This window comes from Vidua macroura, chromosome 2, assembly GCF_024509145.1.
Source record: "Vidua macroura isolate BioBank_ID:100142 chromosome 2, ASM2450914v1, whole genome shotgun sequence".
In the NCBI taxonomy this organism is placed as follows: domain Eukaryota; kingdom Metazoa; phylum Chordata; class Aves; order Passeriformes; family Viduidae; genus Vidua; species Vidua macroura.
Window position 1 is genome coordinate 105,705,962 of NC_071572.1, and position 21,692 is coordinate 105,727,653.

The 21,692-nt window shown below is 53.2% G+C and overlaps 2 protein-coding genes across 3 annotated transcripts; both read left to right on the forward strand.

Annotated features, from left to right (window-relative positions):
* The first annotated feature begins 791 nt into the window (after positions 1 to 791).
* Positions 792 to 3,520, forward strand: LOC128803178 (ragulator complex protein LAMTOR1-like). Its single transcript, XM_053969834.1, has 6 exons — positions 792 to 944; positions 1,387 to 1,523; positions 2,496 to 2,573; positions 2,963 to 2,989; positions 3,054 to 3,163; positions 3,441 to 3,520. Exons 1-6 carry the CDS (start codon positions 792 to 794, stop codon positions 3,518 to 3,520), a joined length of 585 nt encoding a protein of 194 aa, XP_053825809.1.
* A 1,114-nt stretch (positions 3,521 to 4,634) lies between these two features.
* On the forward strand, positions 4,635 to 10,269 carry LOC128803542 (nuclear mitotic apparatus protein 1-like). Of its 2 annotated transcripts, none has more exons than XR_008435752.1 (4): positions 4,635 to 4,748; positions 7,177 to 7,249; positions 8,173 to 8,261; positions 9,965 to 10,269. XR_008435752.1 is itself a non-coding variant. In XM_053970608.1 (4 exons), exons 1-4 carry the CDS (start codon positions 5,528 to 5,530, stop codon positions 9,996 to 9,998), a joined length of 240 nt encoding a protein of 79 aa, XP_053826583.1. In that variant the 5' UTR covers positions 4,635 to 5,527; the 3' UTR covers positions 9,999 to 10,269. The 2 variants fall into 2 exon arrangements, 1 of the variants encoding a protein (XP_053826583.1); XM_053970608.1 differs by having other exon boundaries at positions 4,635 to 5,571.
* Positions 10,270 to 21,692: the final 11,423 nt, after the last annotated feature.

Genomic DNA, 21,692 nt, shown 5'->3' on the forward strand with positions numbered 1-21,692 from the left:
GCTGAGGGCCCCCAGCTCCTTCAGCCATTCCTCACCAGACTTGTGCTCTTGACCCTTCTCCAACTCTTTTACCCTTCCTGGACACCCTCCAGCCCTTCAATGTCTGTCTTACAGTGAAAAATTCTTTTTTCCTTAGCTGAACCAATTTAATCCAGATGCTTATTGAAAATTACAGTCTGGACTCTCTGGACAGTATTGCATAGCACAGGCTGGGGACTGACTTGCTGGAGCAGCTCTATGGAGAAGGGCCTCGGGGTCCTGGTGGAGAACAAACTGTCCCTGAGCCAGCAGTGCCCTGTGGGCCAAGGAGGCCAATTGGATCCTGGTATGCATTGGGAATAGCATTGCCAGCAAGTCAAAGGAGGTGATCCAGCCCCTCTACACAGCCCTGGTGAGGCACCTCTGGAGTGCTGTGTCCAGTTCTGAGCTCCTCAGGACAAGAGAGACAGGGAGCTCCTGGAGCAGGTCCTGTGGAGGCTACAGAGATGGTGAGAGAACTGGAGCATCTCTCTTGTGAACAAAGGCTGAGGGAGCTGGGGCTGTTTAGCCTCAAAAGGAGATGACAGAGGGAACCTCATCAGTGTCTGTCAGTGTCTGCAGGGAGGAGTCAGAGCGGGGAACAAGCTCTGCTTGGTGGTGCCCAGCAATGCGACAAGAGGCCACAGGAGAACCTGCCCCAGAGATGGGGGTAGCAGAGTGGGTCTGGCTGCATGGGGCCTGCACTGGATCAGGATAATCCAGCTCTGTGTGTGTCTCCCTGCAGCCTGCCCAGCACTCTGTCTTCACCCATGATGGACCTCATGTTGACCCCCCAGTTTCAGCTGCGGTGGCTGAAGGGGCAGCTGGCTTTTGAGAGAAAGAAACGGGAAGAGATGGAGGTGGAGGTGGTGGAGAATCACAAGCTCATCATGGAGAAGGGTCAGTCACTAGCAGGATGTCCTGAGGTGCAGGGAAGGGGTCTGTGGGGCAGAGATTTCCCCTTGTTTCTCTGACTTTTCTGTTGTGACCCCACCACAACTCTGCTCATGCGTGGTCCATCCTGCCAGGCTGCAAATGAGACTCCAGGTTCCTTCTTCCATCTTGTATTCCCCTATATATCCTGGGCAACAAAAGCCTGTGAATGAAGCAACAGCTATGCTGAGCAGCAGCACTGGTAGCCTGGCTCTTGCTGCAGAGGGTTTCTGTGCAGAAATGCTGTTGTGGGGGCTTCAGGTGACATGAACATCTTGGCAGAGCTGAGGCTGTTCTGGGTTACACTGGGATCCACAGGGAGCCCTCCTTTCAAGTGAGGGAAGGGGTGAGACTCGCCTCATCCCTTGGGGTTAATGCTGCTGGTGTGGAGAAGCCAGGGCTGATTTTCCTCTGCCTTTCACTCAGGAGGAATAGAAAAAGCGGCTGCTGGAGCCAGCAGCCAGCCCACCCAACAAGGCGCTGAATGGAGCGGAGCAGAGTTACCACAACTTCCCGTCGGCACACACCGATGAGCAGGCCATGCTGTCCTCCATCCTCGCCAAAACAGCCATGTAAGCCTCAGGCCATGCCCACGGGGCAGGCAGCACACCTTGGGGACCAGCCGTGACCCTGGATGTGGCACGCAGCTTGGGGGCTGCCTGGCTATGGATCCAGTGATCAGCCATATGTGCTGAAGGGAAGGGAGGAGCTGTGGCAGAGCCCTCCATGTCCCTCTGCCTTCAGACAGCCCTGTCCCCCAGCTTTGAACCCCATGGGGACACAGAGAGAAGACCCCAGATGTGAGATAACCCCTTGGCTGCTGGGCTGGAAATAGGGGCAGGGTTTGGATAAGAAAGTGAGTCCATGGGGATGTGGAGAGGGTGGCTGGAGGGGCAGCAGCATTGTATCCCCTTCTGAGGAAGCTTTTCCTCAAATGCACAGAGGCAATGTGGGGAGAGGGCTGTGTCCAACCTGTCTGGGAGGGCTTTGGGATGCTCCTAGGCCCCTCTGCTCCCCTGCCTGACATTGGAGAGCTAATGGCACTGGTGTGTGTCCAGCACGCAGGGCCACAGCAGCTCTGAGCACTGCTTTGCTGAGGGGTGCACACAATGGGGATGCGGCAGGGCCCTGGGCAAGTGCCTGGGTCCTCTGTGAACCCAGGGCCCAGTACCAGGGCTCTCAGGACATCTGCCAAGGACACTGCCCTCACAGTGGTTCCTTTTTTCTCCAGGTGGCTGCATGCCAAGCTCCCCAGAGGCCAGACCAGCCCCCAGCTTCCTGCAGCCTCTGCCTGCCTCCCTCTGCCCCAGGGCAGCTGTGGGCAAACAGTCCCTGGCATTTCTTTCCTGGCAAGCAGCCACTCCAGCCTGGCACTTTTGTGTCCAGCTGGCATTGTGAGCAAGGCAAGGCGAGTTTGGCCTTAAGATGTTTCTTTTGGGGCACTGGACTTTGTCTGCCCTGGTCAGAGGATGCTCTGAGATGGGGAGGGAACTCATGGGGAGCAATGAGCCTCCAGTGGGAGCCACTGTCTCATGTCTCTGCAGCAACATCATCGATGTGTCGGCAGCAGACTCCCAGGGCATGGAGCAGCATGAGTACATGGACAGAGCCAGGCAGTACAGGTGTGACCTGCACTTCTCTGCTGGGGTGCCCGCAGTCCTTCACAGCTGTGTGTGTCCCTGGTCAGGTCCCAGGGGTTTTGGCCTGGGGGAGTGAACTCAGCATGTAGAAGAGCTGCCTCAGCTCAGACAGCAGGGTGCCCATGACAGGGAATGCTCACGACAGTGCAGGCAGCAGAGCCCAGGGCAAAGGGCTCCTGTGTTTATCCAGCCCTTGGGGCAGATGGTCGGGAGCTGGATGTGACTGCTTCTGCTTGAAAGGTGCCTGTGTGGGAGAGCTGGAAGCTCCCTCATCCTCCTGCTGCAGGGTGTGAAGAGGGCTGGATGCTGCAAGTGCAGCTCCACTGCCCTCCATTTCTCCCCCTGGCGGTGCCAGGTGCCTGGGGGTGCAGCACCCGTCTTCTGGATGTCCCCACATCTTGGCATGGCACTGATGTTTGCTTCTCTCCCCTTACAACACATGCCTGGCCATGCTCACAACAACCTGACGCACTGGAAGAAGCTCCCACTGCCATTTCTGACTAACCAACTGCACCAAGTGCTCATCAGTGAGCCTGTCCCCTTCACAGACCTGCAGCAGGTGAGCAGGGCTGGGGTGAGCCCTGAGCCCTTGCGATGCTCCCCAGAGACACATCCTCATCCTGGAGGAGCAGTAATGCCCAGAGCCCTGACACAACTTGTTAGAGCTGAAAGCAGAGCCTAGGTAAGGTTTAAGGCCTTGTTAGAGGTGGGGGCAAAGCCCAGGACAGGCTTAGGGACTCCTTAGGGCTGGAGGCTAACCTCCTGCAACAGTTTCTTTGGGATAGCTAGGAGTTTGAGCAGCCACTGGTGACACAGCCATGTCTTCGTGCCTGCAATTGTCCCCGAAACCTGCCTACACCTTCAGTGCACTCTCACAGATCCGTGCTGACACCAAAGAAGAGCTGGTTGTACAGTTTGGCATCCCCTGAACCTGCCCCCACTACTGTTGCTCCACTGCTTTGGGTTGGTTTTATCCCCCTTTTTTTTTTTCTTTATATCCCTTCCCTCCCCATGCTGCTGCCACAGAACTTGGACAGATACCCTGTTTCCTACTAAATGCCGAGGTGCACATCATTGGTACATCGAGCCCACCTGCATTGCTTGAGGCTTTCTCCTCCTCATGGGGGTGTGTGTGGGGGGGTGTGGGGAGCAGGCTGTGTCATCTGGACGCTGCCTTGCACAGGGACAAGCACAAAGGGAACAGCTGGTGCCAAGAGGCCCTGCTGTGGGTCAGCACCATGTGCCAGGTCATCAGGATGGGCTGGACCCCAGGATGGTCATCAGGATGGTCCAGCTGGGCTGGACCCAGGCAGATGTGATGCTCTGTGTAGGGCCTGGTAGCTCCAACACCATCCCTTCTCCTTTTTACATGTTTAGACCTTTATTTTACTTGTTTGGGTTTTGTTGTTTTTTGGTTGTTGTTTTTTTTTTTTTAATTACTGTTATTTTTTGCCACAGTAGGTAAAGCCACGTTCATCCAATGCCTGTGTCCACTGTTCTCTGTTGGACACAGCATGGACGTGATGGGGGAGCCATGCCCTGGTGGGGGGGTACACACATCTGTCTGTCCCTTATCACCCCTTCGATCATGTCCCATAGGGCCAAGAGGACAGGGGGACAGAAAAGGTATGATGACCCAGCTAAGGGGAAGGAAGCAGCTAAGATTCATAAATGCTCACAGTCGAAAGGAATGCACAAAATCAGAGGGTTTGCAAATAATCAGAAAGTTTTATTTGTAAATTACACACTTCGCCTTAATCTCATTCTACACTCATATCCTACAGCGTAGAAAATACAACAAGGATGTTTTTCCAGTGCCGCCCTACAGCTGTTTATTACCAACAGTCCTGGCTAGACTCAACAGCCATCCAATTATCTATGTTTGAGACACACGCTAGCGCTCATGCTCTGGGAACAGAAGGCTCAGGCTGCCCCGGCGGCAGGCAGAGCGTGCCCCCTGCAGTCCAGCGTGTGCGCCGGGCCCCGCCCGCGGCCCGCCCCCGCCGCTGCCCGTTGGGCACCGCCGGGCCGGGGGCGGGCCGGCGCGGCCGTTCGAATAACAGCGGCCGCGGCCCGGCTCCGGGACTGAACCCCGCTACAACTCCAGCCTCGGCAGCCGTGCAGGAGATGAAGGCGGACACGAATTCCCCAGCCACGGTACGGGTAAAGCTGACACGAGGCGGGTCTCGGTGGTTGCCTCGGCGGGTCCCCTTCCCTAAGGACGGGCGTGTGGTTCTTCGTTTCCCGGGGCTTTGGCAAAGCCGGAGCCTTCGCCAGCGGCATTCGACGGCCGCATTCCTCGCGGGTTCCTTTGCTACCCCTAGCGCAGGTTTGGAAAAAACCTTCTCCTTGTGCCCTTCCTGTGCCGTGCTCGGGGCTACCCCATCCCGCGGCCCTGAGCCTCCTCAGGCAGAAGCTGCGGAGATGATTTCCGAGGGTCTCCGAAACAACAGCGAGGGATGAGCGTCTCTTCCTCGCCCGACTCCTCCCTGGTCTAGCTGGTGACCCCGTAGGGTCCGGTTCCCGTTGAATCCGTGGCCGCGGGGTGTGTGCGTATCGGGGGTAGTTTTTCAGGGGTCAGCTGGGATGTGAGTCCAGTCAGGTTAGAGGGAGACGTAGCATCGGGGGCCATTCTCTGCCGAGCCCCCGGCTTTCCTGAGCTGCGCTGGGGCCGGGGGCGGGTCTGTGCCGGCCCCACCGGCACAGCTCTCCGTCACTTGGCCTGGGCAGGGTGACGGCAGTGAGCGCGTCCAGGGCCGGACGCTGCCCTTCCCCATGGCGAGGCGCCGGAGGTTTGTGTGCCGTGCGCGGTGACATGGGGTGGCGCAGGGCCAGGAAGGGGAACCACCGCCTGCCAGCCCCGCCGAAGAGAAGCTCAACAACTTTTCTTTTGTGCGTGGCCGCTGGCTCCCCGGCCTTTCTCGCTTGCCGTGCTCATGGCGAATATACCCCAGCCTGCCGACGACGGCCGCGCGGCCCCGTAAGGCCCCAACAAGGATTTTCTGCCTCTTCCTTGTTTTGTTTTCTACGGGGCTGGCGCGGAGGAGGATAGGGAGGCGCGGACGGCGAAGCTCAGCTCCGCAGCGTACGGCTCCCGGCCCGGGGCCGGGGGTGGCCGCGTCGGGCTCGCCAACATCCGGGCGCTCGGGTCGGCGGCTGCTCTCCCCCTCCGCCCCGCGCCAGCTGCGGGCCCGTCCGTGCCGGGGGCTGCCGTGGGTCGCTCACCCCGCCTGGGTGCTTCCCGCAGCCGGACCCCAGCCCTGGGACAGCCCGGGGCCCGCGGGCGCGTCCCCCGGCGCGTTGGCACGTCGGGAGCTCCGGAGCGCGGACTTTCCTCAACGCCGTGTTGTGACCGGAGCGGCGCAGGGGAAGGAGGGGAAGGACAATGCCGCCGCGGCCGCCGCCACCTCCGGGGCTCGTTCCCCGGTCCCCACCGCCCCCTTGCAGCTGCTCTTTTCGGGGATGCAGCTGGAAGGCGCTCACGGCCGCTGCCGGGCTCCCCAACCACTTCCCGCCTGCCGCCACGAAGGGCACGTCCTCACGGAGGGTCGTGGTGTTGTCTCAGATGCTCCTCAGGGTGGCCAGTGTCACCAGTGACAAGCCAGGCTGTGACCGCGGCAGGAGCGGGTAGCCCTGCCCGTGCAGATCTCACACCAGGCACCAGTATGTTTGCAGACTGGTTCTGGTAAAACCCAGCTCGACGGTTTTCTCCAAGGGTCTGCATCCAGTGCTGCTCGAGTGCTTTGCCCAGTGCATTTGGGTGGATTTTTAGGGAGAGGTCTTGGCTGTGCTACCGGGTGGAGTGACAGTAGTTGCTGAGTGACCCAGCCATGGGACAAGGGTTTCAGCCAAATTGGAAGGAGGGCCTGTCCTGCTGAGGATCCCAAGCTTCCCACCTGGGCTGACAGCAGTGGGAGCACTGTAGTCATGGTGTGGGTGTCCAGGTGCAACACAGGGTGAGGAGCCCCCTCCTCATCTGGGTGACTTTTTGGCTCCCAGCAGTCCCCTCCCCTGGAAGACTACCAGGGTGGCACTGGGGGCAGCCAACATGGAGGCAAAGGTTGCTGTGAAGGGGACCTGGCAGTGATCCCAGATCCTGTCAGGGCAGCTCATCCCTACTCCCACCCAATGCAGCGATGCCCGGCGAGCTCCCTGTACCCCCAGGAGGTGGTTTTTACACTAGCAGCTGTGGGAAGGGGAGCTGGCAGCACTTCAATGGCTTGGCCACTGCCTTGCTGGGCAAGAAATGTTACTGACATTTGGAGGCGAGAGGGAGGGAAGAAGGCACAGCAGGAGAATGAGGACCCCGAGCAGCAGTTTTCCATTGACCCCTTGTCAGTATCCTAATCTGTGGGAGTGGACCTGGTTGCTGCTCAGCATTGCTCCCCATTCTGAGCCTGTGGGGAAGCAGGAGGATGCTGGCTGCTCCTGCACAGCTGGCCAGATGCAGAGATGCAGGGACACATCCTCCTTTGGTGGGCACAAGTGCCTGGTGCTGGGCATGAGTCATTTAGTAATATGGTTACTATACTTTTCCTCTTTGTTTTGTTTTGTTTTGTTTTGTTTTGTTTTGTTTTGTTTTTAGGTCTGGGCAGGGACCTGATAGGCTGGCCATGATGTCTCTTCACAGTGTAAGAGTTGCTGCTCTCCTTGACTGGGTAAGTTCCCCCTCCTGTGCCAGAGCACGCTGCATACATGGGACATGCTACTGGCAGCTTTGGGGCATGATGCTGGGGCTTGTCACAGGAGGGATTGTGTCTGGGCAGGTCCTAGGGTAGTCCAGTTCCTACTGTTCCTGGGCAGGTGGGTGTTTGCAGGAGAAGCCTTGCTCACCCTTCCTGTTGAGCAACCAGAAATGCTGGAATGGCTTGGTCTGGTTATGGAAACTGCCTGGGAGATGGAGCTGAGCCTGAAGCAGGCAGCAGCTGTACTGTAAAGGGGTTGCTGGATCTGTCTCACAAAGCACTGCTGTGTCCAAGTGAAAACTCATAGAATGGTTTGGGTTAGAAGGGGCTTTTAAGCTCATTCAACTGGAATGCCCTGCCATGGGCAGGGAGACCTCCCACTAAACCACCTTGCTCCAAACCACATCCAGCCTAGCCTTGAACACTTCCAGGGATAGGACTGGTTGGCTTCTCTGGACAACCCTTACAGGGAAGAACTTCTTCCCAATACCCCATCTAACCCTGTCTCTGTTACTGGGAAGCCATTCCCTCTTGTCCTGTCACTCCAGGCCTTTGTCCAAAGTCCCTCTCCTGCTCTTTTGGAGCCCCTTTAGGCACTGGTAGGAGCTCTAAGGTCTCTCTGGAGCTTTCTTTTCTCCAGGCTGAGCACCCCCAGGTCTCTCAGCCTTTCCAGAGAAGAGGGGCTCCAGCAGTGTGATAAATGGGACCTGTGCCAGACTCACAGATGTGGAACTGTGGGGATCATGTTCATCTGTTCCCTGGGCAGGGGCGATTTGAAGGGGTAGATTTACTTTCCCACCCAGTCTTGCTGTCCCCTGCCAGGACTGGAGATGGTGAGTGGCACAGCACAGTGTTGTCTTGGTTTCTGCCTTCTGACTGTTCCACCCCATTTCTAGGTGAACAGCACAAAGGTTTGTCCTGATCCCCTCAATGATCTGTCCCAGCTCCAGGTCTGTAGTGACTTCATTGGAATTATCCACAAAATGTGAGTATGGGGAGCTGTATACACATTTCAAACCACGCAGCTGGGTCTGCACTGTCCCTGGAGCCATGGCCTCAGCCCCCAGGAGCTAAGGGGCTCCTGTCTTGGGCAGGGTGGGAGTGGGGGTCTTGAGGTATTTATTCCTCCTTGGCATGTGAGATGCTGGGATCTTCATCTTCTCTATGGCACTGCATAGCTGGGGTCTGCCTGCAGAGCCGTTGGGTCCCACAGAGCTGGCCAGAGAATGTTTTGGTCAGAATTCTTGTCATTTGAGGCTTGTTATCACACCTGGCCCTTAACATCTGGGTTTGCTCCTGGCATTGAAGAAATGCCTGAGTTTGAAGAAAGACCTGAGTGCTGCTGCCAGTGGCACAGGGGTTCTTGCAGCTATACAGGTGATTATCCATTTCTGTTGATGCTGCTCTGGTGAGGGAAGAACCCAGCAAGTTTTCCTGAATTGCAGCCTTGGGATCCTGAGGAAACCTTGTATCTGGAAGGCAGTGTAAAGAATGACAGTTTCTGCCTCATGAAGTGCTTGTGTTGCCTGGGGATGTCAGGCTGCTGCTGAGTATAGTATGGTCAGCCTGTGTGCTCTGTCCTGGGACATGAGGTGGCTGGGCAGGGGTGGGAGGAATGCCTCCTTCAGGAATTGTGTTTGCTGCCTGGGAGCAAGGGCAAGTAAAATCTACAGGCCATAATGCGGATCAGAGGTGGGATGAAGTCTAGTGGTTAAGGAGCTGGCAAAACAAATTGAGAGAGTGTGAGGCTGCCATGCATTGCTTTCAAACCCTTCTGGTGGGAGGCTCACTGGGAGCCTGTCTGCTATAATTACCTCCTGCGCAGGGTAAGGAGAGCCTGCCTGGAGCAGGGATCTGCCTGCAGTGGGTGGGGAGGAAGGAGCTGCCTGCACCGCAGATATTTTTAGTCAGACCTGGTTAATCTCCTGGGTCTGTGCTCCAGCTTGGATTAGTAGGGATCCTGGTGGCGTGTGCTGGCCATTGCTTGATAAAGTGGGGTGGCAGCAGGGCAGCTGCCACAGCAGCTGGCGGATCTGAGGAGCTCCCAGTGGCACGAGGGGAAGTCTGTGAGGAGGAGCAAATCCTCTTGGCAACCCCTGTTCCAAGCCAGGGTTCTTGTTTTTGGCACTTTGGGAGTAAGAGACAGTACTGAAGCAGTATTGGTCAAGCATGCCTGGTGTGGGTTTTGGGCATGCCATTTCTGAGCTGCAGTTGGGTTCAATGACCCTTGTGGGTCCTTTCCAACTCAGGATATTCCATGAACTGGTGTCTGCTCAGGAAGAGTGTAGTCACAAATAAGTGCAAGAGGAAGCTCCAGCCTCCCCAAAATCCAGCAAGAAAAGCCCCAGGCTCCATGCATGGACTGCCCCTGTGGTATTTCCTGGCCAGAGGGGCCACCACAAGCTCCCTGTGCTATGCCAGATGTCAGGGCTGGCAGGCAGAATAGGAAGCAGTGCAGGGGGGGGTGTTGGCTGCCCAGCTCCAGCTACTCTCTCAGCAGGGAGATTCCAGGGGATTCCACTCCTGTGCATTGTGCAGTTGGTCCTGGCTCTGCTGGCCCTGGTGTGGGGGCAGAAGGCACAGCAGTGCCCCAGAGCCAGCCCCTGGCTCAGCAAACCCTGCTGCACAAAACTCAGCATTGGTCTAATCCCTCCAGAAGGAGTTAATGCAAACCCTGCACTCTTCCAGGCACAGAAGCAAGGAGGGGGAGTCTGTGCTGTAACAGCTGCTGCCAGAGAGGATCTTCTTCACCCATGGTTTCCTGTAGGGTAAGACCCTCTGCTGGTGCTGGGGAAAGTGACTGCCCCTGCTGGTGCCCCTGACCTCTGAGGGAGTCTGGTCTGCTGTCTTCAGCTTCCCCCTCTGTCGCTGTTGAGTAAGAAACGACAAAGACTCATCAGAAGGCTAGTTTGCACAGCATCTCGCTTTACTTTGAAAATCTCTCTTTTATGCACTGTTCCAATACAGACAGACCAGATTGGTCAATTAATCAATACATTTCACCTGACTGGCTAATTAACAAAAACACCTTTCTTATAAACTTTGAGAAAAACAGGAAACACAGAATCACAAGGTTGAAAGAGACCTTCAAGCTCATCGAGTCCAACCTGTTCCCTGACACCTCAACAAACCATGGCACCGAGTGCCACATCCAGTCTTTTTTTAAACACATCCAGGGATGGTGACTCCACCACCTTCCTGGGCAGACCATTCCAGTACTTTATCATCCTCTGCGTGAAAAACTTTTTCCTAATATCTAACCTATATTTTCCTTGACGCAGCTTGAGACTGTGACCTCTCGTTCTGTCAGTTGCTGCCTGGTAAAAGAGACCAAACCCCACCTGACTACAGCCACCCTTCAGGAAGTTGTAGAGAGTGATAAGGACACCTCTGAGTCTCCTTTTCTCCAGGCTAAATAGCCCCAGCTCCCTCAGCCATTCCTCATAGGGCTTGTGTTCCAAGCCCCTCACCAGCCTTGTTGCCTTCCTCTGGACACGCTCAAGCATCTCAACGTCCTTCCTAAACTGAGGGGCCCAGAACTGGACACAGCACTCCAGGTGTGGCCTCACCAGTGCCAAGTACAGGGGAAGAATGACCTCTCTGCTCCTGCTGGCCACATCATTCCTGATATAGGCCAGGATGCTGTTGACCTTCTTGGCCATCAGGGTGCTATAAATGGAATGCTCCAATTTATTAATGAAAGGAAATTTATTAATATTGGGGATACCAATATTTCCTGCGGGAACACACCCGGGCTTGCCCCGTTGCTGAGCTCAATGGCGGCAGCTGGGGTGGTTTAACCCCAGAGACACCCTTTGGCTTACCCAGAGGCTACAGGTGGCTGCAAGCTTGCCAGAAACCCCAGTGGACTGTATTCCTCAGTGGAGAGACTTTGGGCTATGGTGAAGGAAGGAGTCACTTCTGCCAGAGAGTTAAATCCAGAGTGTTTATTCCAGCTACGAGCTTCTGAATCCAGTAACAGCTCCAACAGAAGTCCTGACCGCATGGCCGGTGCCCGGTTTTATCCTGGGGGCAGGGCGGAGGGCAGGGGCAGGGGATTAACCAACCAGGTGAGGGGAGATGGGTTCCAGGGAGAAAAAGGCACCTAGATTGCCCAACACTCCCTGGGGGGCAGGGGGAATCTTTTGAATCTACCAATCACTCAACGCCCTGTCTGTACTTCTTCCAAGATTGACAAGTAGGGCTCACAGCAGGGGTTGGAGTGGGGGAAAGGGGAAGGGCTTATACATCTAGGAGGGAAAAGACACACCACAACATATCCCCCTTTGTTTTGTTTTAAAATGAAGAGGACTGGGTTTGGTGGGCAGAATGTTCGTCAAACCATGGTTGGTAAGTTAGGTCATCTTCCTCAGGAGGGTCAGTGTTAACTGAGCCTTCTGGGTCCTCCATTGGAGCCCTGGGGGCTTCCAAATGGTAGACTTCAGGAGGGGAAGATGAGCTTGAAATCAACTTATAAAACATGCGCTTGATTAGCCCAAAAACTATGCTAACTACAACAACAATAACTAGAACAAACAGTACAGAAAACACAGTTTTCAGTATAAATCCCAACCAGCCCGAGAGTCCCCAGCCCTTGAACAGTCCACTTAGCCAGTCGTCTGTTTCTCTCTTGATGTTGTTCACCATGGTTCTCATTTTGTCAATCGTGGTATGGACGTTCTCTGCTTTTGATGACAAGTTGAGGCAGCAAAGTCCTTCAAACTCTTCACAGCAATGGTTGTGCAGGAGGAGCAGATAGTCTATGGCTGCCCTCTTTTGAAGGGTGGCTTTCCTGGTAATTTCCTCGTCTGATAGGAGGTCACTCAGGGCAGTAGAAGTGAGGTTTGCCTGTTTTGCACCCCAACACTCCAATTGGCCTAATTCTCCCATGCTTTTTGCTGCCGAGAACCACGGCAGAAGGACTGTAATTGCAGTGGCCTTAAACCTGGACCAGTGAACGATTTCTGAATTAGAGTCTGGGTCTAATTGCCTTAGGTCTCTTTTTTGGATAGCCAATTTATTTGTATTGTTTTTGATTTGCCAATGCATTAGATATCTTCGGTTTGGGCTGAACAGGCTCAGCTTGCCAAAGGTGCATGGACCTCCGAGCAGACGAGGGGGGAGACCTGCCCATGCTCTGTGTCCACATATTAAAAACACACCTTTTGGGAGTTCACGGGGCTTATAATTGTCACTTGTTGAGTGCATGACTAGGACTGAGTTTTCGCACCAGTTCTTGTCTGTGTAGTGTGGATTGCTAGGGTGGGGGTAGGTGTTTATTTTGGCTTCATAGTATGGTACCCGGGGATTAAATTTAAAATGAATGCAAAAGGTTGCATTCATGGAGCCCACGAGATGGAATTCTTGTGGCTCTTTCTTTGGCACTGGTAACTGTCTTGGCCACCCCTGCCAGAACAGTAGAGGATTGTCAGCAGGGTAGCGACCAGGAGGAGGTGCGAGTAAGTTAACTTCATTTAAAGCGTGCCACATTTCGTTTGGGAACTCTGTGGATTTAAAGGGAACTCCCACCGGGCAAGTTGACAGGGGATCAGAGGCTGTTGCTGTGGAGAGACAGATGTGATCTTGTCCAAGGGCTTTGGTCAAGGTGGTCCATACATTTGCTTTGGGCTGAGGGACTATCCAAGAGATCGCTGGTGGAGTGATCACGAGCAGGACGAGGAGCAGACTTGGTCTCATGGTGTTGAGACTGCACACGAACAGCAGGATCTAAACTGGTAAAAGGCAACTTAAGACGGAAAAAATTATTACAAACTGTTCCTGATAGGAGGTGTAAATGGAATTTCTTTCAGGGAACACACGCGGCGTTTCCTTCTCCAGGCAGTGTTAGCCACCTGGGGCACTTCTGCAGACTCCCCTGAGACCTTGGGGACATAGGGCCTTACCCATTTAGATGGAACCCACTTTAAACCAGAGGGGGTAGACACACAGGCGTATCCACATCCCCATGTAACTAATTTGTAATGTCCCACTGTCTTCCAAGTCTCAGGGTCTTTTACTAAGACTGGAGGCTTTTCTTTCACTGACATTTGACTGTTCCCCCCAAAGTGGCGTATGATTGGCGGATTCAAGTTGTCAAAAGAACAGTTCAGAAAATTAATTGTGAAAAGTGCTCTGGGGGTGGTTCGATTTTCAGCACCTGATTTTGCTAGTCCAGGACTCTTTTGATATCACGGTGAGTCCTTTCTACCACAGCTTGACCTGTAGGGGATGCCTTTTTTGTGCTCTGCTCCCCATTGCTGCAGGAAACTCCCAAATTCCTTGGATTTGTAAGTGGGCCCGTTATCAGTTTTCAGCTCCTTGGGGATGCCCATGAAGGAGAAAGCTTGTAGGAGGTGCTTTATGGCATGAGAGGATGATTCTCCCGTGTGGGCAGAGGCATAGACAGCTCCAGAAAAGGTATCTACACTGACATGAACATATTTCTGCTGTCCGAAGGATGGTATGTGTGTTACATTGGTTTACCACAGCTCACAACTGTTCAACCCCCTCAGGTTTGCTCCCGCGCTTATCGTAGGGAGTGCATGTTGTTGGCAATGGGGGCAGGTGGCTACAATTGCTCTGGCCTGTTCTTGACTGATGTGAAACTGACGAACCAGGCCAGGTGCATTTTGGTGGAAAAGCCGGTGGCTGATTTTTGCCTGCTCAAAAACGTTTGGGAGAGGGGCCATCTCTGCAGGCGCAGCAAGGGCATCTGCCCTTCTGTTGCCTTCAGCGAGAAAACCTGGCAAATTGGTATGTGACCTGATGTGCATCACATAAAATGGTTGCTTTCGGTGGGAGACTAACCCACCCAAGTTTTGAGAGCAGTTAGAAAAGTGCGATGTTAGACACTTCTCGCAGTACTGCTTGATCTGCCCTGGATACTACCCCTGCCACGTAGGCAGAGTCTGTAATCAAACTGAATGGTTCTGAGAACCTTTCAAAAGCCCTGACAACTGCAGCCAATTCAGCAACCTGAGGTGAATCTTCCACCTCAGCAATGTCTGACTCCCATTCCTGAGTTTTGGGATTCATCCAAGTCACAACGGACTTATGGGACTTCCCGGACGTGTCTGTAAAGACGGTTAAAGCCTTTTTTAAAGGTCTCCTACTTTGAACACTTCCCAGTTTTAGAGTGAATTGTGCCTGTTCCTCAAGAAGTTTGTGGGCAGGCCAATGGATAGAAATTTGTCCTGAGTAGGAAACTGCAGCACTTCATTTTCCCCGAAGGAAACCTTCGAACATTGGTTTAGTAATTGGGCCCGATTTTATCTCGATTGGAATGTGAATGCACCCAAAGTCACATCCTGCCAGCTCCCTGATCCGGGTCCTAGCTTTCCGGATCAGTTCTGCTACCAGCTCCGGGGGCTGTGTCTTTCTCTTGGACCTTTGGTGACTGAGGAAAATCCACTCTATGATCAAGAGAGGGTCCCTCCAGTCTTGGCCCTTTTTAGGTGTTTCCTCTGCCTTAGGTGTTTGTTTCTGCTCCCACTAGAAAATGATCCCATGGAGATGTGGCAACTTACCTAAGATGATAAATTGGAATGGCAGATCAGGCTGACATTGGTGGGACTTTCTTGTGGACGTTATTGTCTGAACCTTTTCTAGAGCTTTCTGTGCCTCTGGGTTAAGAGCCCTAGGAGACCCTGAGTCCTTTTCCCCTTCCAATTAATCAAAAATGGGGCCAAGGTCATTGTTAGTCAGACCCAGCCAGGGCCTTACCCAATTCAAAGACCCACAAAATTTCTGGACATCTGCATAGGTCTCGATCTTTCTTTTGATTTCTAATTTTTGAGGAACAATGGTCCTCTTTCCAATTTCCAAGCCCAAATACTTCCAAGGTGGCATCCTTTGAATTTTTTTTTCCTGGAGCTCGAACCCTGCAACAACCAATGCATTGATCGTTAGGTCAAGCGCCTGGGTGAGTAGATCATCATTGGGGGCACACACAAGGATATCATCCATATAATGATAGATGATGGCCTTTTCTGTGGCTGCACGCACTGGGAAGGAAGCAACATACCACTGACAGATCGTTGGCGAGACCTTTAGTCCTTGAGGAAGAACTTTCTAATGGTACCTCTTCTGTGGGTCTCCTTTGTTGGTGGAGGGGACCGTGAATGCAAAACGTGGGGCATCGTCAGGGTGCAGGGGAATTTGGAAAAAACAATCTTTTATATCAATGACAGTCAAATTCCAATTTTGGGGGAGCATCACTGGGGATGGCATACCAGATTGGAGAGAGCCCATATCTTCAATGACATTATTAATTTCTTGAGAGGAGCCGCCACCTCTTTTTGTCAGCCTTCTGGATGACAAACACTGGAGAGTTCCACGGAGACTTGGTCTCCACAATGTGACCCTTTTTCAGCTGCTCTTCCACTAGTTCCTCGAGCGCCTTAAGTTTTTGTTTACTGAGCGGCCACTGTTCTATCCAGACTGGTGTATCTGTCTTCCATTTTATTTTTTGGATAGGGCGCTTCTCAGTGACCACTGCCCAAAAATCCCGTGGAGAGTCTGGAATGTCAATTGTGACTCCCCACTGGGCCATCAGGTCTCTCCCCAATAAGGGCTCTGGATAGTCTAAAACAAACGGACGTAGATTTGCCAATTGTCCGTTTGGCCCCTCGATTTGAACGACGCTCTTAGATTGTCTTGCCAATTGCAAGCCCCCTATACCTTGAACGTCACCAGCCACATTTTGCAAAGCCCAGTGTGACGGCCAATCCTGTGCTGGGATCACCGTGCAGTCTGCACCCGTGTCTAAGAGCATCTCAATGCATTTAGACTCCCCACCCCCTCTGACATTACACCAGATTTTGGGTTTGTCCTTCCCGATAGCTCAGACCCGAGCGACTGTGGGCCCTTGTTTTCCAGTGCTTTCAGGTAGACTCGGCACTGGGATAGCTTGTGCTATGATTTGTCCTTTGGGGAGAAACAGGGGTGGGTGGAAACAGTGCAGCCAGAGAACGAACTGCCCAAGATCTGATGTTATCATTCCTGGAGCAATTTCGATGTCTTGTGGTGTATGTTTGGTGTCCCCAGTGATGATGTACTTACAGCGAATTTCGTGCCAGGTACCCTGCTGTTGTGGGTTCACGGAGACAAGATGCCAGTCAGTGTCTTTCAGGTGGAGTGGTTCCGTCAGCTGCAACCTGAAAGGCTCATTTATAGAAGTTGTGGTTAGAATGGGTTCTCCTAAGTCATATCAAAGGTTATTTATTGTCACATTTGGTGGTGGACCAGCAGAAGTGGTTTTTGAAGCATCTGCTTCACTTAGAGAAATTGGAATGTTACCGCGCGCTTGGTCTTTTTCGCTTCCCTCATTCCCTTGGCCTGCTCTTTTTGTGTCTGCACACCTGGCAGGCCAGCGCTCCCCATTTAATTTTTTTGTTGTTGACCCTCTGGGAGAGCTGGTAGTTCTCTTTCCCTGCTATTTTTAAATTCATCAAATTGTCTTTTCAGGGGACACTGGTGAGCCCAGTGCCCAAGGTTCTTACAAAGCATGCATGGCTTTGTGGGGTCAACCATTGCTGGTCTTCGCTGCTGCCCAGTGTGCCGCTATGCTGATGGAACAGATGCAGGGCTGGCAACGGTGACTCTCTGTGGTGGTCTTGGCAGCAGCTTTGGTCTGGTGTCCTGAGCCACACTCATCAGAGGGACTTCCTGTTACATACTAGAAGCATATCGTTTAGAGTGGGGGGGGGGGGGGTCTAGAGGTAAGCTTAAAATCGCCGCTCGACACTGTTCATTAGCATTTGCCAATGCCATGTCCTCTAAAACTTCTTCCCTTGCATTTTCTTTCCTAACTTGGACTTCAATAGCTCTGGTCAACTTTTCTACAAATTTCGAAAAAGGCTCTGATGGTAGCTGTTTGATCTTACTATAGGGCTCTAGAGGGCCCTCAGGTTGAAGAGTAAAGAAGGCTTTTTCGGCTGCTTCTTTGACTCTCTCAAGGACTTCTACAGGGATTGCTGCAGCTTGTACTGGGGCCAACGACCATTGACCCTCCCCAGATAGATGCTCAATGGTAATTGGGAGACCGTTGACATCTTTCGCTGTTTTAGGATTAGCATGCAAGGCTGGGAGAGCCTCTTTCAGCAGTTGTTTCCATGTTATTTCCCACAATTAGAATTCTGTAGTGGTCATGAGACATGCGAAAAACTGTTTTAAATCATGTGGGACTACTACAGTTCTACTCAGTTCAGCATTTAAAAGGCAACGGAAGTATGGGCTGTGTGGGCTGTATTGTTTATGATTTTTGCAAATTTCCTGTATTATTTGTTGGGCAAATTTTCTCCAATTAGCAGTTGTGGCTTCTCCCCCTTGCCCTGCATGCTGATATGTAACAGGAGCGAGTGAGAAAATGGGACCCTGTATTGGGTCTGCGGTTCCTTGTTCCTTTTCCTTTGAATTGGAAGCATTGGGATCACCTGTGGGGTTATAGGAACAAGCAGTGGGCATGTTCCCACTGTGGGAACCCGGGGGGGGGGGGGGGACCGTGGGAACAGGGGGCGGGGACGCCTGGTGACATCACAGCAGTAGACACCCCCTGGGGAGGGTATGGGGGCGGCGCTGAGGGAGAGACAGGCAGGGTGGGGGGAGGGAAGGTATCACGAGGATGAGGAGGGGTGAGGGGTAAGAAAGGATTTTTGGAATGCCAAGGGGACTCATGGGAAGGAGAAGACCAGGTGGGACATGGTGCCATGGGGCATCCTCCATTTTGTGGGCTCTCTGGTGATTGGGAGCCATCTTTGAAATCACTGCTCTCTGAAAAACCAACACGTGCTCGGGGTTTCTGAGCTGGGGAGACAAGGGGTGGGGGAGAATTCCACTTGGTCTGGCCAGAACCTTGTGGACAGGGGGTCTCAGACACTTTAAAGTACTCGGGAAGACCAGCTCCCTGGGCATGAGCAGATTCTGCTCCCTTTAAAATACCAGGTTTTGGGGTACAGGGTTGAGAACTGGGGTGAGGGGGAACAGGGAGAGCAGAGGCACATTCCTTGCTGTTTGGCTTTTCCTTCACTTCCCTTTGTTTGAGCAAAGCAGATTGAATTTGCAAACTCCAAAACACAAATTTTGCAGAATAAGTATTTAGAGACTTTCCCATTTTTACCAATTCGCGTCCAACATTGTCCCAGAACTGGGTGCTGCGGACATCCTCGGGTGAAACTTGTGGGAAGTGCAGAAAAAGCCATCTTATAAATTGCTTCAATTTTCTCTTAGAAAATGACACATTTCCACTGATGAAAATTCCTAAAATCTGATAATACACTCCTTTTTGTGCAGTGCTAAGTTTGGCCCCCATCTTAGATGTTACAGGCACAACCTAAATCTCCCGCCGACCTAAAACAAAGCCAAAATCGCAACCGAATTCCAAAAAAAAAAACGCAGTTAGGAAGAGAAAACACACCTGGCTTTCAGCCTTGCACAAAGCAGCAGCCTCTGCAAGCTTTAAAATTGCCGCCGGCAGCTCCTGCCGACTCCTGCGCGCCATGTGGCTGAGCCATGCCGCCTGCGCACCACGTGGCCAAGCCATGCCGCCCACACGCAGCAAGGAAGCTCAAGCTGCGGTCCCCCTGCCGCCCGCGCCCCCCCGCCGCCCCCGGGAGCCGCCGCCGCCCACCGCGCCTCGGCACGTGGTAGAAACACGAGCCGCAGCCTCTCGGCTGCCGCCCCCACTCCCCCCGCGCTCCCCCCACGCTGGAACTCGTGCCGAGAGAGGGCTGGGCGGGCTCTGACGCCTCTCCGTGCCACGCTGCATCAGCAAAGCCACCCGCCACTTTTAAAAACGGCGGAGCCGTGCCGCACAAAGCCGTGCCACACGTGCTCTCTTTCCTGATCCCGCAGGGCCGCGCAGCCTTCCCTTGCCCTAGTAAGGGCGAAAAAGATGGGATCCCTTGTCAGGGACGTCCCTTTGAGCTTCCCACCCCCCCGTGGAGCAGGAATACTCACCAATCGATGCGAAAGGCTCCTTGGTCTGGCGGGGTTTTCTCTTCACTGGAATAGGACCTCCAGGGCTGTGGAGGCTACCCCATTCACCCACTCGGAAGGCTGGCTCACCAGAAAGGAGCTTTTCTTCCCAGAGGTGCAAAATGTCCACAAAACTGATTCCAGGACAGATCCCATGTTTCTGCTGGTGAGCTAAGAGTTCAAAGCTCTGCTAGTGGACGCCAAGCTGCCAAAAAGTCTCTCCGTGGTCTTGCGAAGCTCAGATGTGTCCCCGTCTGGTCGCAGGGCTGAATTTGCCCCACACTGGGCGCCAAATATTGGTGATACCAATATTTCCTGCGGGAACACACCCGGGCTTGCCCCGTTGCTGAGCTCAATGGCAGCAGCTGGGGTGGTTTAACCCCAGAGACACCCTTTGGCTCACCCAGAGGCTGCAGGTGGCTGCGAGCTTGCCAGAAACCCCAGTGGACGGTATTCCTCAGTGGAGAGACTTTGGGCTATGGTGAAGGAAGGAGTCACTTCTGCCAGAGAGTTAAATCCAGAGTGTTTATTCCAGCTACGAGCTTCTGAATCCAGTAACAGCTCCAACAGAAGTCCTGACCGCATGGCCAGTGCCCGGTTTTATCCTGGGGGCAGGGGGGAGGGCAGGGGCAGGGGATTAACCAACCAGGTGAGGGGAGATGGGTCCCAGGGAGAAAAAGGCACCTAGATTGCCCAACACTCCCTGGGGGGCAGGGGGAATCTTTTGAATCTACCAATCACTCGATACCCTGTCTGGACTTCTTCCATGATTGACAAGTAGGGCTCACAGCAGGGGTTGGAGTGGGGGAAAGGGGAAGGGCTTATACATCTAGGAGGGAGAAGACACACCGCAACAAAAGGCCTTGCTGAAGTCTAAATAGACAACATCCACAATCTTTCCTTCATCTACCAGACGAGTTACCTGGTCATAGAAGGAGACCAGGTTGGTCAGACATGACCTACCCTTTGTAAACCCTTGTTGACAGGGTCTGATACCCTGGCCATCCTGTAAGTGCTGTGTGATAGCACTCAGTATGAACTGCTCCATTATCTTACCTGGTACTGAGGTCAGGCTAACTGGCCTGTAATTACCAGGATCCTCCTTCCTACCTTTTTTGTAAACGGGTGTCACATTGGCCAGTTTCCAATCATCTGGAACCTCACCAGTGAGCCATGACTCCTGATAAATGATGGAGAGCGACTTCGCAAGCTCGTCTGCCAGCTCCCTCATCACCCTAGTGTGAATCCCATCTGGTCCCATTGATTTATAAATATCCAAGTGTCCCAGCAGTTCTCTGACTGCCTTCTCTTAGATAACAAGAGGACCATTCTGATCCCTGGCACGACCTACCAACCCCTGAAGACAGTTGCCTTGAGGACAAGCTGTCTTACCGCTAAAGGCAGCAGCCCTCCCTGTGGGGTGGGTCTGTCAACATATGGGGCCCTCTGTTCCCCTCAGAAGGGAATCACCCACTACAGTTACCCTTCTTTTCTTCTTGATGTTAGAGGTGGTGATCTGTCTTACAGATGAGTCATAAACTGGAGACTCACTGGGCAGATCATTTTCTTCCACATCATCTGGCTGGCTCTCTAGAGCCAGTGCTTCATACCTATTCTGAAGTGGCACCAGGCTAGGGGATGGGGAGCAGGAGGAATTTTTAGTATTACCTCCCCGAGCAGGGACCCATTTCCATTTCCCTTCATCTACCAGGTGCCCTTCTATTGCCTGGGAGTGAGAGGCATATGAGTCCTCTGGCTCTTGGTGGGTCTCCCTTAAAGATGTAAGGGCTGAACTCCACCAGTCTATTTCCCTTTCACTTTCCCTGATACTCCTTAATCTTTCAACTTCCTCCCTAAGCTTAGCTACCAGCAAAAGGAGGTCATTCATCTGTTCACACCATAGGCAGGCCTCCTCCACAACACCCCCTGAAACCATGGATAAGCTCAGACACTCCAGGCAGGAATGAGTCTGTACAGACACATCCTTTTTGGAGGGTTCCACTTGGTCACATACACTTGTCCTAGCCACAGTTTTCAACCGTGTTAAAACCATTATTAGCAGAAAGCCCAAAATCAAGCAGCTAACAGAAATAAACAAACAACACACAGAACAGCTTACTAGCAAGAAGACATGCAAACCTGCCTACTTGCCTGCCTGCACGAACTTCTGTGCAAATTGCTGTGACCACGACCCTGTTTGCCCGCTCCTGTTCGCCGTGTTCCGGGTCACCGTGCTCCCCAGAAGCCTTTTATAATCAGTCACTCAGGAACAAAGGAAGCTCCACCTCCCGTTCCTGAATGGCTCTTTTATGCAAGCAACTCACCTGCTCAGCGTTCTTTTGAATAGACACTCAGGAACAGAGGAAGCTCCACCTCCCATTCCTGAATGGCTCTTTGATTTGATTATCAAACAAGCAATCAGCTCGTACAATGAGGATGCTGT

Coding starts and splice junctions, on each gene's coding strand:
- LOC128803178 (XM_053969834.1), top strand. CDS start 792: ATGGACCTCATGTTGACCCCCCAGTTTCAGCTGCGGTGGCTGAAGGGG. Junction 1,524..2,495: donor ATCCTCGCCAAAACAGCCAT/GTAAGCCTCAGG, acceptor ATGTCTCTGCAG/CAACATCATCGATGTGTCGG. Junction 2,990..3,053: donor CTTCTGGATGTCCCCACATC/TTGGCATGGCAC, acceptor TGCTCACAACAA/CCTGACGCACTGGAAGAAGC.
- LOC128803542 (XM_053970608.1), top strand. CDS start 5,528: ATGGCGAATATACCCCAGCCTGCCGACGACGGCCGCGCGGCCCC. Junction 7,250..8,172: donor TTGCTGCTCTCCTTGACTGG/GTAAGTTCCCCC, acceptor CCCCATTTCTAG/GTGAACAGCACAAAGGTTTG. Junction 8,262..9,964: donor ATTGGAATTATCCACAAAAT/GTGAGTATGGGG, acceptor GCACTCTTCCAG/GCACAGAAGCAAGGAGGGGG.